At 41.6% G+C, this 14210-nt stretch overlaps 1 protein-coding gene across 1 annotated transcript in view; it reads right to left on the minus strand.

Moving 5' to 3' along the window:
- The window catches only part of CPZ (carboxypeptidase Z), a 34207-nt gene that overhangs the window by 15937 nt on the left and 4060 nt on the right, over nucleotides 1–14210 (minus strand). Inside the window, exons 2-6 of the mRNA XM_023925571.2 lie at nucleotides 6089–6112; nucleotides 4792–5166; nucleotides 3818–4030; nucleotides 1668–1864; nucleotides 588–749 (exon numbers count right to left, since the gene is read on the minus strand). Coding sequence (XP_023781339.2) covers nucleotides 588–749; nucleotides 1668–1864; nucleotides 3818–4030; nucleotides 4792–5166; nucleotides 6089–6112 — 971 coding nt within the window. The remainder of the gene's footprint in view (nucleotides 1–587; nucleotides 750–1667; nucleotides 1865–3817; nucleotides 4031–4791; nucleotides 5167–6088; nucleotides 6113–14210) is intronic.

Consider the following 14210-nt stretch of genomic DNA (forward strand, 5'->3'; position numbering starts at 1 on the left):
TTACATTCCTGACATAACATTGCACAGAGCTTAGTGATGATGAGTGTGATGCCCTGTAGTTCTGCCTCCACCCTGCTCCCACCCTGCAGCAGCAACTTTCCCTCTGCAGCTCGACAAACTGTTTCCATTACTCTGTATGGTGACAGTCATTTATAAACATCCTCTCTTCATGGAAGATGGCACCACACAGCTTTACATGCAGCCTCTGTACATTTTCCATGGCAGAAACTCGTATTGTATCAAACCTGTGCAATGAGAACCAAATCCATAAAGCCCTTAACAGGCACCACTCTTTAAAGCACTAATGATGAATCATTACACACTTGTGACCCCCTCGTAACAGTCATTATTCTTAATCTAAACCAGCAAAGTTCAAGTTATCCACAAATCTTCCAAATGATTTGTGACACCTGCCTCTTTGGCCAGACCTACACCATGATTTTCATGCCAATTCTGAGCCTATCAATTTCAGTCCTACTTATAAAATCTGATTACAAGCAAATAACTTCAGAACAAGCAGTCTCAGTCTCTTAATTCCTGAGCTGTCCTGTAGTATATATATGATTTATAAAATGTGTAATTCATACCTTACCCCACCAGTAGGACTGTGGAATGGGGATGTGGTCCAGACGGGCCCCACGAATCCCAGCTCTTCTGTAAGCCTCAGATGTCAAATCTGGGAAATTTCTGTTCAGGTCCAGGTTCTGAGCTGTCTGTCGTCCGATGACCCATCCATTGTAACCAGCTCCCTATTTTGTAACACAGGAGACAACTTCAGAACAGCTCCCTGTCTCAAAATAGCACCTTGTGGAAATTCTTTAATCAAAGGGAAGTTTTAAAAGAAGTAAACTGAAAATGTCTGTTCTGTTCTGTTAAAAACCCACGCTTATTAATTAATCACATTTTGTCCCTATGAATATTAATGCACTAACTAGCATTCAGGAAGTGTTTCACTCACCAGTGATGTGACTCATGAGAGGAGCACAGGAACCTCTTGCTCAGAGCAGCATGCACAATGGGTTAGAGGAGAAAAAGAAAACACAGCTGATGCCCCAAGATGAGACAGAGTGCAATAACTCCAGATTCATACAATAGACAGAGCTCACCACATGAGCAAAAACAGAGAAAGAAAGGTCTAGTTTCATGCTAGTGCTGTTAAAGAAAACAGAGAGGGGAAAGTAATAATCATGTAACAAATAATAGAATCTTGGTTTTCACAGGTCTCCATCAGGCATGAGTTTATCTCTGAAAACTGCCATCCATTACGAAACTTTGACAAAAAATTCACATTTCATTATGTCTACAGTTTTAAAAGAGGGGGAACATCAGCATGGTATTAAACTGCATTTCCTTATAGAACAATATAAGTCATTATAGTGAGTCAGTAGGCATTTTGTTCTAGAACTGATAGCAGAGAGTGCTAAGTGTGTGAAAAAGTAACAGTCATTCTCACATCATCACATGCAGGCAGCAGAAATGACAAATACAGCTCTGATTTCCTCTTAGTTCTGTTCACATCATCTTTGAAAAGCACCACCAAACCTATCTTGGCAGTCAATCCTTAATATTCCCTCCTTTACATGACACTCCCTTTCCAGTTTGTTCTTTCCCATGGAGAATTCTAAAAACATGCAGGCCTGAACACCTCCTTATAATAAAACTTTTACCTCTTCTGCAGCCAGTTCATAGCCATCAGGGTTGAGTGAAGGCAGGAGATGAATTCTGGTGTTGTTAATCAAGGTCTGGATGCGAGGGTTCCCAAGAAGATATTCTGAACACAGATACTGTGCGAGGTATATCAGCAGTTCCTTCCCCACAACTTCATTGCCGTGCATGTTGCCAATGTACTTAAATTCTGGCTTGACTGTGGAATGTGAAATAATGAGATGCTTTAATTTGATTATACCTGAATGGTTTCCAAAATCAGACTAACCCAAGTTGCTTACTGAGGAGCCAAAATTTTATTTACATTAATTTCACGCACACACTCCTTCAAATAGCACAGCAGTTCTAGGTGAACTTCTCTCCATTAAAGACCAGTTCAGCAACAGTTTAAACAGTGTGAAATAAAGTTAAGTCCAAACTATTAGGATTCCAAATCATAAGAGGTGGTCATTGCTCTGAGCTTTTTCTAGAGTCATCATTAATTGTGGGCAAAGGATGCTGAAAACAAAAATATCAAGCCATGGCTGGGAACAAAATACAGCCCTGGCACTCTGACCTACCTTGGGGGGCTTCAATGCCTTGTTTTGTCACAGATATTAGAAACGACCTGCAGATGTGTAATAAATTATCCCTTTATTTGGAAAAGAAGTTGGGTTGTGCATAAAAAAGGGGCTTTCAGGCTAAATAGCCCTGGAATAAGGCTATTAGAAACTCATAACTTCGTAATTCCCTGTAGCTATTCTCCCAATTTCCATCCTTCTTTAGAGGCTAATGGAAAGGAGAAAATAGGTGCACTTTGCAGACACCTTTTCCTGTCTATCCCTTCATCTTTGCCTTTGATCCTGGCCAGCCTTGAGCACCAGGCACTGGAGGGGGCCTGGCACAGAGCTATTATGTATGACACTTGCTCAGGATGGCAAAATTTCAATTTATACCTTATTTTATGCTGTCCTGAGCAGCATGAAGTAACACATTTAGAGAAAAATGATAGATGTGTTAAACTACCACCTTTTATCATGCCATATCACAGTTTTCATTTAAAAGCCTTATTCATAGGCTTTGTGTTTTCCTGGCAAATGGAGTATAAGCTTAAAAAGACACCTGCAACTTACTTTCTTTGAAAAGAAAGGAAAGATGATAGGAAAATGTAATGTAGATCTTTGCTCTTTTAATGACATCTACTGGGATCTGATTAAGTTCAGAGGCACCTCAAAACACCTCTAGACCATGCAAAGCAGCAGAGCTGAGAGTAAACAAAGCTACCAGTCTTTGCCATCCTCTCTGAGTCCTCTGCAGCACACGGAGGAATCAACAGCCTGACCTGAGATCATAATCTCAATAAAGTATCAGGTCAGGTGTAGTTCAGTTCTGCCACGCTGCTGAGGCTGTGCTGATACTGGAGCTCTTCTGATGAGAAGCAGCCCACAATGGCCATAGCAATCCACCATATCTAGACAAGTATAATTTTTGAGCTGGTAACTGGAAAATAACACCTGGTACTGCCCTAGAAAGTTATCTGCTTTGTGAAGAATTTAAAACACTTAAAAATACAGCTCTTGCTGTCTTAGTGATGAAACTATAAAATAGAGATCTTTTACTCTGCAGAAAATCTGTGAGGACTCATGTCCTAATGTATATATTAGCACCTATATATAATATAATAGCATCTATTAAGGGGCCATGAAAATATAAATTCCTGCTATCATCTACCTGTTACTCTGAGACATGAATCTCTGTTCAGAAGGATTGTTTTCTGTGCTGAATCATCCATTTTAGTGTCAATGTCTTTCTCTGTCTGAGGCCTTCTCAGAAGACTTGTGTATTTTAAGATGTGAAGGACAGTGAGGAAGTCGTAGGTGATAGGGAGGGCAAATCAGTAACAGGAAAATGCCCCAAATTTGTACATGGTGCACAAATAAATAATAGTGATGTGACTACAACCAAATATGTGGTGATACAAGGAACAGCATCACCAAGCATGGTCATGCACAGAGACCATAACAGTAAGAATTTGCTTCTGGATTGTAATTGCTACAAGGAATCACCAACTATCACTGTAACTCAGGAACACAAGGGAGGAGAAATGTTTTGGGGTCAGTGTTTTTTACAGTTTAAGCAATGTTCCAGTAAAAGGGGCATTGATAAAACTCACGCAGCTCATGGTGTCCAGGCTTAGTTGAAAACTCAATCACAAAAAGATCCTTCCCTTCAAAACTGCGTCCTATGCTGTAAGTTGTTGCAATGTGGGAGCACTTAGAAGCAGTTTTCTTCAGTGTGCTCACCATTTGGGAATATGAATGGTGTTTGAACTGAATAAAAGTTGCTGGCAAGTCTGAAGGCAAATCTTCCTCAGGATCTATTTCTCCTGCAATGAACAAAATGTAACACAGTGTTTAAAATCATAGTGCTTAGAGGATTGTATGAAAACCTGCACTTTTAAAAAATTATCTTTATATGTAGAAGAATTTTAGAAAATAAAGCTGTAATCAAAACCTTAGATGCATGTAGTACATCCTATACTTTATTGTGGCATATTTTTTGTAAAACCCTACTAATGCATATACACACTAATAAATATTTGTGCTATCTCCAGTTAAATTTGACCTTTGGCATGTTAGCTCATTTCAGTAACAAACTGTACAGGCTTTTCCCTTTAAATTTGGTGATTTTTTTTTTTTTTTTCCGAGATTCATCTGTCTTCAGCTATCTGGATTTTATTCCTCCAAACAAAAATCTGTGACAATCATTAATGAGAATATTTTAATGAGCCATTAAGCTTGACAGGCAGTCACAGATTTATAAGTGCACTAAAGTTTCAGATTTAAAATAAAATATTTCAAATATATAGACAGCTATCATACAGAACAGGGCTTATCTAAATACATCCAAATATCTTGCTTTGAGCTGTCTGTCTTGATGGTCTTTTTTAAATGAGGGAGAGAAATAAATACTTCTTGAGCAGAGTTTAATTAAGTCTTTAAAGTAGGTTGAACAAAACTAATGACACATTACAGGTCTGTACAAAGAGAGCGGGCAGAGATGACAAGCGAGGAGGTTTTGTGCCGTAGATCAGCCAAGCTGAGTGAGACGAGACGCTCCCCACGCAGAGAGGAGAGCCTTCCTCACCTCGCAGCTTTGCCAGCGGGTCGAAGCAGCCCTCCTCCTCCCCAGCAAAGAAGCGGTCACAGTCTAAGAAGTAGGGCCAGGCCATGTCTATTGCATCAAAGGCAGGGAGGCAATTTTTTTTGAGGTTTTCACAGACGTTCCTGCAGGGCTTTATGACTTTGTCCTTCTCACACTGTGGGGCCAGCACTGAGCAGCCCAGGAGCCTCAGGTCGGGGTTGCATTCCCCCTGGAGCAAGTTGTGCAGCACGCTGATGAGCAGGTACTCAGAGCTGTACTCAATCACTTCTCGAGACTTCTGATCCAGAAAGTTAGGATACACCATTTGAGTATAGGCAACATCAGTACAAGAGCTCAGGGCGATATCCACGCATTTTGCTGTGAAAAGGAGATGAACATAGGAAAAAGATCTTTCTTCATTGACATTCTGAATAGACAGAGACTATAACAAATATCATGTCCAATGGACTTATTTATTTAGTTCTCAGGTAGGCTGGAAACGGTTTTAAAGCTGAATTGCATGTTTAAAAGCACTTATAGAAAGAGGTTGAGGAACATGCTTGGGTCTGGGGATACAATTTGAGTTTAGGAATTTAACTAGAGAATTCCTAAGAGAAAGGTGGGAATTTTCTGGTGACAAAAACTCAGATTCTTAAATAAGTGTCTTGTGAAGAACTGTATTTGTATCACTCTCTCCCCTGTCCTTGAATTGTCATATGGATTCCCTGAGTAGCTGTGAGATCATGTAGGTTTTTTTCTTTAGTGTAGAACATACCGCTAAGTTATCTTTTTTCTCAGCTTGCCCCCACAAAATTTGTAGAGTTTAATATCTCTGAAACTACAGACCCTCCATGAAGTTTGATTGAAATTGCCCAAAGAGGTGAAAAGTCATTCTGGTGTTTAACTCACAGGCAAACAGACACATAATACGATTACACGTATGTTCTCATAAACCAAATACATTTTAAGAAATCAGGTCAGAAGGTCTTAGGAAGAATAAGTGTTGGTAACACCTTCAACCCACTTAGAAGTGAAAAAGAGTAATAGAAAGACATCTCTTCATAAAATTACTGGCTGTTATAGTAATGGGTCTACATTTGAGTGTCCTTCTCTTGGTAATGATTCTGGCTGGTAACAAACACTATTGTCACAGCAGCAGTACACTACACTGTGTGAAAACACACATTTCTCTTGTAAGAAAACCTACTGTAGCACCAACATGAGTATACTTGTCAGGAAATCATCAAGAAATACTTGTGGTTTTGAGGTTCTCCAAGAACAGCAAGGAAAGACTTCATACCTTTCTGTACTGTTTGGCATTGACCTGTAAATAAAGAGGAAAAGAAAAGTCATTACAGGATGAGTGTACACGGTTCCTGGTTTGTGTTAGGAATTGTCTGATCAGGTATCTGCTGCAATTCTGTGTCCTGAGGTCCAGCCATACCAGGAACATGCTCATATTCCCAGCAGGCACATATTACAGAATCACAGAATAGGCTGAGTTGAGAAACCCCATTCCCCCTCATCCACACACAGGTGCCTAGGAAATTTCCCTAATCAAAACCTAGGTCTTTTTCAATCTGGTTAAAAGTTCATATGAGTTCTTCTGTACATATCAAGGTGTTTTATCAATCTCCCCTAAAAGACCTTTTTGTCCCACAGAATGCAGTGGATACCTTTCTCATAAAGCAATTCAGCCTTTGGTAGATATGAGGGGACTTTATTTCTTCCTCATCTTACTTCATTGTATCTCTAGCAGTTGCATTTCACACTTTTAATAATATCTTAAAGCTAATTATTTCCCTCCCCAACTACTCTCACAGGAAAGCTTTTCCAAAAGATCACTCTTCTAATGGCTAGAAATTGACTTTTAATTTCCTGTTTAAAAGTATTTGTGGCCAGTTTATATCCATTGTTGTTGTGCCAGCATTGTCCTTTAGCTTAAGTAGTTCTCTGCATTCCCTGGTGCATTCCTTCACAATGCATTTGCAAACAGAAGAGATCTCCTCTGCTTTCTGGTTATTAGACCAAATAAATTATGCTCTCTTGATTTTGAAGGAACATGGTTTGATGACCCAGGAAATCCTTCTTTTGCTCCTGTAGCCAATGATTTTATATTGTTCTCTCCAATATTGGCAACTAAAGAAATATATTTCTGCCAAGGTGTTGGAGATGGTTTTACCAGTGCCAAATCACTCTGTGCAAGCCTGAACACCACCAGGTTCACCTTTCTTGTGGTGTACTGGGGATCTCTTCTGTTGATATTTCTTCTTGCTCTCACTTGGGGGACAGACCTCCAGCTTCTTGCTCACTAAGTTGAGCGTCTGTCCTCACAAGACCAAATTCATTATATTTTCTCTTTTTCCTGCTAAAGAGAGTTTAAACTTCTACCCCTGGCATATTTGTTTAAACATAATCGTCTGCATATGTGTTGCTAATGAGTTGATCATTCTTTAGCCAAAATAAAGTCATTGTAATGAGAAGCAAGTTAACCCTGGGACTTTATCTTGGAGAGGGACATTTCATTGGAAATTAGTCTGATTCTATGTTATGGATTGTAATTGAGCCATATTACCTCATAAAATAAATGAGGCATCAGAACTAGCAGAAACAGCCCATCCCCAACACCAACAAGTTCTGTTAAGCAGCAAGCTAGAAAAAATGATATCCATAAAAACTCCTTTCCTGGCTCAGTTATCAATTATGATAATTGCATTAAATAATACCTGGTTCATCAACAGTGCTTTCCATGATAGGATTTCAGTGTTTCCCCTAGCTAGGCACAATCCCCTCTGTGAGTTAGTTATTAAGGTCAAGGCATTTCTAAAAAAAGCTTCATCTCAGCCCAATACTGCATGCAGTGCTACATCTGGGGATAATCAAGCAATAGCATTTTTGTACAATGCTAGCTGGGAGTGAGAAAGAAATGATCTCTTGTTAGTAAGAGCTCCAGCAATTAATCCTGCTGATAAAATTGGATGTCACTACCCGCTGAATCTGGATAGTCCTGTATACTAACATCATCACACCCACGTTTGAGAGACCTTGGACATAAGTCTGGAGTCAGCCAAGTGTTCCTTACAGAGGGGAGAATGCAGTGTGGAAAGAACTGGCTTGAGTTTAGCCTTGTCCCAGTGAGGAGAGTGACACTATCTCTGTTTATCATCAGGGTCATTAGCAATGAATCCCCCTTGTTACCTTGAGGGGTGGATGAGAAATATTTCACACATTTTTTCCCTCTCCTGAGCAGAAAGTTAATATATCATAGCTATTATGTTAGACTAGAGGGTTGTATGTGCTGAGCACAGTTCTTCATGAATTTGGGGAGTATGAATGGTCTTAATGAATGGTCTACAACTGCTCACATTTCTTCAAAGGTAAGAGGCATTTCCCCCCTCTGCTGGCTCCAGGACCAAGCTACAAATGTCCTTTTAGTTTATCTCTCTGACATGCAATGATCAAATAATGAAACTGAGGTACACACAGTCTCCCCAACCCCTTTTGCTGTGCAGAAGTGCTATTAGCCACCAGTTAGTTTGAGATGTGGCACAGGCCTGTCCTCAATGGCATCTCAGAATTCGGCTGGAGCAAAAAGGTGTCCTGGCAACATGCTGGAGCAAGCAGAGGAAACCAGAGGGAAAATGCAGCAGGCAGGGTCTGGATGTGGTGCTGCCTCTCCCTGCTCCAGCTCTCTGAGCAGCAGCAGACTTGCTGTGTTTAGAAGATGCCTCTTTCTGCCCAGCTGGCCAGAAGGGGAGGCATCAGGAAGCAATGGACAGCTGATGGAAGAGACGTGAAATTCCACTGATATTCTGTCCCGGGGTTCACCTGAGGACTGGCTCCTTTTGTGAGCAGGAGGAGATGTTAGTACAGGAGAGAGAATACAGGAGAGAGAAAGACAACTCTTGTTTCAGACTGTTCTACATGTCATCCACATTTTAATATTTTTACCATATCTATATGGGGAGAGGAAATCTATTAAGCAACATGGTTAGTGTTCATTAACAAAGATGCTGACTGAAGAGGATAAATCTATTTTTCAGATGAGGTACCAAATCCATATAAACCTTTTCCATCGCAACTGAAGTTATTCATCTCAGTATGTAATAAGCAAAGGTAATTCTGCAACACCACTGCTTAATGGATAAAGCTTTTCCACTACTTTGTGATCCAGGATCACAAGCTTTACAAATTCAAAGCTACCAAGACTCACTCATTGATTAGCAAAAGTGATTGCTGCTGGGTCCTAAACCTAGATCTAAAACTAAATCTAGATCTAAGCTAAAATTAGATTTAAGCCTCACATTTTGCAGCATATGGAGGTGGAATTTTCTCTCTGTCTCTCCTTACTAGAGATATCCATGCAACTTCTTCTGACCACCTCTCCCCATCATGCAAGCTGCCATAATATATCAGCCACAGCTCTGTCCTGTAAACACCCAAGAGTGAAACAGCTTGAGATTTCAGGTTCTCAAGAGTCAGTGCACATAAAATCAAGAGAGAAAAGGTCTGGTTTATACCAAACCTTGCCTTATATCCAGACTTAAATGTGTATGTGTGCTGATGTGGTGTTTTGACTTTCCCAGTTTCCTAAAGCCAGTGCTTACATATGTTTTGGAGGGTGCAGCTCTGCAAGGGCCAAGGATAATTCTGCAGGATGTGTGCTTATATAAATAAGTGTGGATACACGTAGCTGGGCCAGAGCCTGCCTGCCTGGAGAGCCAGCAGCAGGAAGCTCTCCAAGGCCAGCTCCCAGGCTGCAGCTGTATGCTCTGTTCCTGCAACCTTGCACCCACTGGCCTGGGTCTCTGCACTCAAAAATCACCAGAAAATCCCCATCCCTGCCTGTAACAGCTTGTGTTCTCTAAGCTCTGGCCATATCAGAAGAGTGCAGCCACTCCCTTCCTCATTTTCATAAGAGAAATGACAGGGGCTGATATACAAAGGGCTTCTCAGGTCTCCCAGTTCACTTGGCAGGCTTCAATCACTGCTTCTTCTGTGCTTGCAAGAGTCTAAAATTTTTCAATATTTTTGTGCAAATGCTTCCCTGGACTCAAAGGAAGACAGTGTCACCTCTTCTCAAAGTCCCATCCACCAACAGGTTGGTACAGAGAGACCTTTTTCTTCCTGACCCAGAACAGCCTTTTCAATTTTTTATGTTTATTTTTGTACTCTAACTATTCCACCAGAGCCACAAAAGTCCTTTCAGTAGCACAGCTTCTATTTAAGATTATGGATAAAATAACTTATTGAAGAGGAGAAAAGCCATTTCAAGCTTTCTGAGCTCTCTCTATAAAATACACTTCTGGTTTTAATTTGCAAAGGCAAGCTTGAAAATCTACAATGCAGCACATACATATTTTACTGCCAAGCTTACATTTTTTCCCCTTGATGATTCAGCACCGAAGGAAGCAAGCTGCTGTGATTAACCCTAACCCAGACAACAGAGCTCAACAGCTACTTCTAGTACCATGGACTGGCCAGTTGTCTGTTCAAGAGCAAAGCCAACAGGAGACTGTGTGATTGATGATCCAGAATAAGCCTGAGGACACGTGTTAAATCTGAAATATCTAAGTCATTCAGTGAAACAGATTGGTAGGGGGTATGCTGGTCAGTACAGATGAAAACAGATGAGATAATTTATATTGTAAAGACCAGCATACCCCCCTCCCAGCTTATTTGGCTTCTTACAATACTTTTTTAAACTAGAAGAACAAATGTATTCATTTTAGTCTGTTTATAGTCAAAGCCTCCACTTTTTGAAACAAAGCATTTCAGTTCCTTATCACATCACATGTTCTACATGGTTCAAGTTGGTCTTTCAGTGATAAGTGTCTTTTAGTGGCCTTTGCCACTAAAGAGACAAAACTTACTATCAGTAGCAAGATACAAACACTGCTGAGCTTTGCAAAGCACAGGAACAGCACCTTCAAATGGCAAAGCACAGCCTGCTTCCAGAGCCAGCTCCTAGCTACAGCAAAAGGACAAGGGCAGGACAAGATCCATTATATAACACTAAAATGGATCAGAATCATCAGGTTACCATCAGGTGTAAGAGGACTAGTGGCAGAAAAATGAGAGAGCTGAGTACCTTGGGCAGTGGGAGAATGGTTGAGCAGAAAGCCCAGAAGAGAAGGCAGCTACACACCTAAGGCATATATGCAGGGGCAGAAGTAGAGAAGATTCCCAGCCACAGAGAAGAAATTCCAGGAAAACTGGAAGAGAGAGGAGTGCTTGCAAAAAACAGCCATGTGGTTAACTCAGTTTTCTGGATACATCAAAGGTTTTGTGAGTAGAGGACTGAACAGATGCTATTAACACTCCAGTAACTGCAGTAACTGCTTGGGGGAGGGATGTGCTTGCAGCAGGCAGAAGCAGTGCCCAAGAGCTCTGTGCAGCCCTCCTTTAACCCTGCTCCCTCACTTGAAGAAGCCTGGAAGCACCTGAAAGAGATTAATGCCTCATCTGTCTTTATTTTGCAGAGCAAGATCACATCAGGAAGATACAAGCCAGTGTTCATTACCAGTCACCCTTCGTTCTAACCCACTGGCTGCCTGGCATTTGGTTAAACATCCATTTTTATTGAATTACTGAAGGTGTTCCTACAGCAATGACACTGCAATCAGCAGTGCAGTCAGGGTTGTTTCTCTCTCAGGACTACTCTGGAGCCAGTGATAAAGTGCTGAAGCTTTCCCATGGATGATGGAAGGTCACAAACTGCAGACCACAGGCCAAAATCTGTGCAGATGCACACCAAGACCTGTCACATGGCAAGGGCACAAAGACAGCCTTAGTGGGCACCAGTAATCCTCCCTTGTTTCTAGTTGTTCAGATGCCACTTAAACGTGTCTGCAGTTGTAGGTGCCTAAAAGAACTGATGAAGAGTATTTCTATCTGTCTGTCTGCCCCCAGCACTGCCTTGGTGCCTCTAGTGACTCTGCTGTCACCCCAGCTGCATCTCTGGCTGGTAAGTGCTGCTCCAAGGAATTCTTCAGGAGCTGCAAATCCTGAATATAAACATAATTTAACTTTTCCAAGTTCCAAGGGAAACATGGCCTGTTGGGAAAATAAAATGCAACAAAGATGGTGACAACAAAGTGGGCCAGCAGTTGCCAAATTGGCTGGAGGTTTAGTGAGTTGCATGTGTGACAGGACTGCTGCTGAATATGCATTTCCTCTGCACCAGGATGATCTGGAGACATATGGAGATCATCTCTCAGAGTCTGGTCAGCAAAGGAAGAAGAAATAAGCTCATATCTGGGCAATGATGGCATTAAACAACAGCTGGAGTAAGGTGGAATAGGTCAGGGAATCTCTTTTTGATCTCAATTGATTGTATCAAGGATCAATTATTTTGCCAGGTTGCTTGGTGAAGGATGAACATAATTATTAACCAGGTAATCTGGATCTGTGATGTCCCCATAGCTTTACTCTGTGACCATACACTCCTTACAGCTCCCATGGTTTAAGGGTGTAGTATTCTCCAAGTGCTTTGGCCAGCAGCCTACCACAGTCAGAAGCTTTCCTTTAAGCAAGCCCAAATCTGTTGAATGCCATGGGACAGAGGATCATGTCTGAAAAATTGAGGGGTTGTATCTTTTCTGCCACAATCCTTCCAAAACATTTGCCAAAACATCATCCCATCCTCTATAAACAGTGTATCCATCCCCCTAGATAAACTCTGTCTTTTCTTTAGTTTAGATGTATGAGGACTGTTATAATTAACATCACATCTGATTCTTCTGTAAGTAGAGTTTTAACCAAATGTGGTACTTTCCTGTTACAAAAGATTGACAGTTAATATAACAACCTTGACTTAAATCTGTGCCTTAATCTCACATTGTCTCTTAGATAAATGTATTCTATTATTAACCTAAAAATTTGGTGTCAATTATATCAGTTGAGTTACAACTGCATAAATTAAGGGATTGAAATTTCAGTTTTATTTCTGAAGTGGACAAAGTAACCCCAAGTCCCTAAACTCCACTAATCAGTGACAGCTGCATCCAGCTGGGAGGTTCAGTAGTCATAAAAACCCTGGATCATAAAAGCCCAGCGAAGAGACCATGACGTGGCCCACCAGCCTCAAACACCATGTTCACAACATGACAGGTGACTTCTGCATGGTACCTCCGTGCTCAGCCCTGAATCAGGCAATAACTCGTGGCATTTACCCAGCCCTTGGCCCAGGCTTCAGAAGGGGGTGGCCCTCACGTGGCATCAACAGTCCAAAGGGGACCATGGTAGCTGCCAGCCAGCCAGCATCCTCCAACACTGTGACTGTGTGAAGGGAGGGGTAGTGTCTACAAATGTTATAGGGGATCAGCCATTAGTGTTATTAAGTCTTGCTAAAAGCCTAGCTGTGACTAAGAGCAGCGGGGTTTTGTTCAAGTTTTGACTTCTATGTATTCACACCCCCACACTTTAAAGACATCTGTACAAGTATTCTGAGGAAAACTTTGCCTTCAGGTTAAAATCCTGCATAAATCATTTCAGCAGTATAAGGTGTTTGATTTTCAATATAAACTTACTTTCCCCACTTAAGTGTCTGTTTCTGATCCCATTTCCCATGTTGAAAGGAGCTGAAGGCCAGTGTTGCTAAAATAAAAATTGTGTAGAAATCCTAGAGCCACTGGCAGGAATTCAGCAGAGCTCACATGATTCAGTGATGACAACTGGCTTCACAAAGAGCAGGAATTTCTCATCTCGTGAGTGAGCATGATGTAGACGCTAGTTCTGCATTTTTTTGTTTTGACACAGCTTGGACACATCCATCTCAGGTCCAGCCAGAGAGATTCCTGCAGCTTGGGCTTTCCCACATGTGGCAGCACAGTCCTGTGTGTGCTCCATGTCAGCACCTGCCAGCACAGCAGGATGAGGGACCACCCCACAGGGCAGGGAGAAGACCCCAGCCCACTGCCAGGTCACTCAGTGCAATCACAGCAGCAGCAGCAGCTGGAGGGGCTCTGCCTCTGTGTGTGCACAGGTTTCACCAGGAAACCAGCATCAGAAACATCCACAGCAGGTGAACAAATTTGCTCAAGTCCCACAGAGCTGGGGCCAGTGTGAAGGTCATGGGAGGAAAATACTTTTCCATTTTTTTTACTTTCACTTAGCAAAAACTGGCACATTTTGGAGTTTGGAGCTGCAGAGAAGAGGGGAAAGGTATAACATCTCTGTGTGAACACACTTTTTCTGTCAGTCTGACAGTGACTAGTCTGACAGTCTTAATGCTATAGCTCAGAGAGGAGCCAGTGCCACAAAATCTGTTCTGGGCTCCAGAATAAATACTGAAATTTTCCCTTGCCTACTGCCCTGGTGGTTTCTCACTCCTCATCTCCCTTCCATGTACTTCCCAACTCCCTCTCATCTCCAGTGGCTAAGGTCAGAGATCCTCAGGAAGGGACAATGTGTGTCTCAGG

The sequence above is a fragment of the Cyanistes caeruleus genome, chromosome 5 (genome assembly GCF_971803275.1).
Source record: "Cyanistes caeruleus chromosome 5, bCyaCae1.hap1.1, whole genome shotgun sequence".
Classification (NCBI taxonomy): domain Eukaryota; kingdom Metazoa; phylum Chordata; class Aves; order Passeriformes; family Paridae; genus Cyanistes; species Cyanistes caeruleus.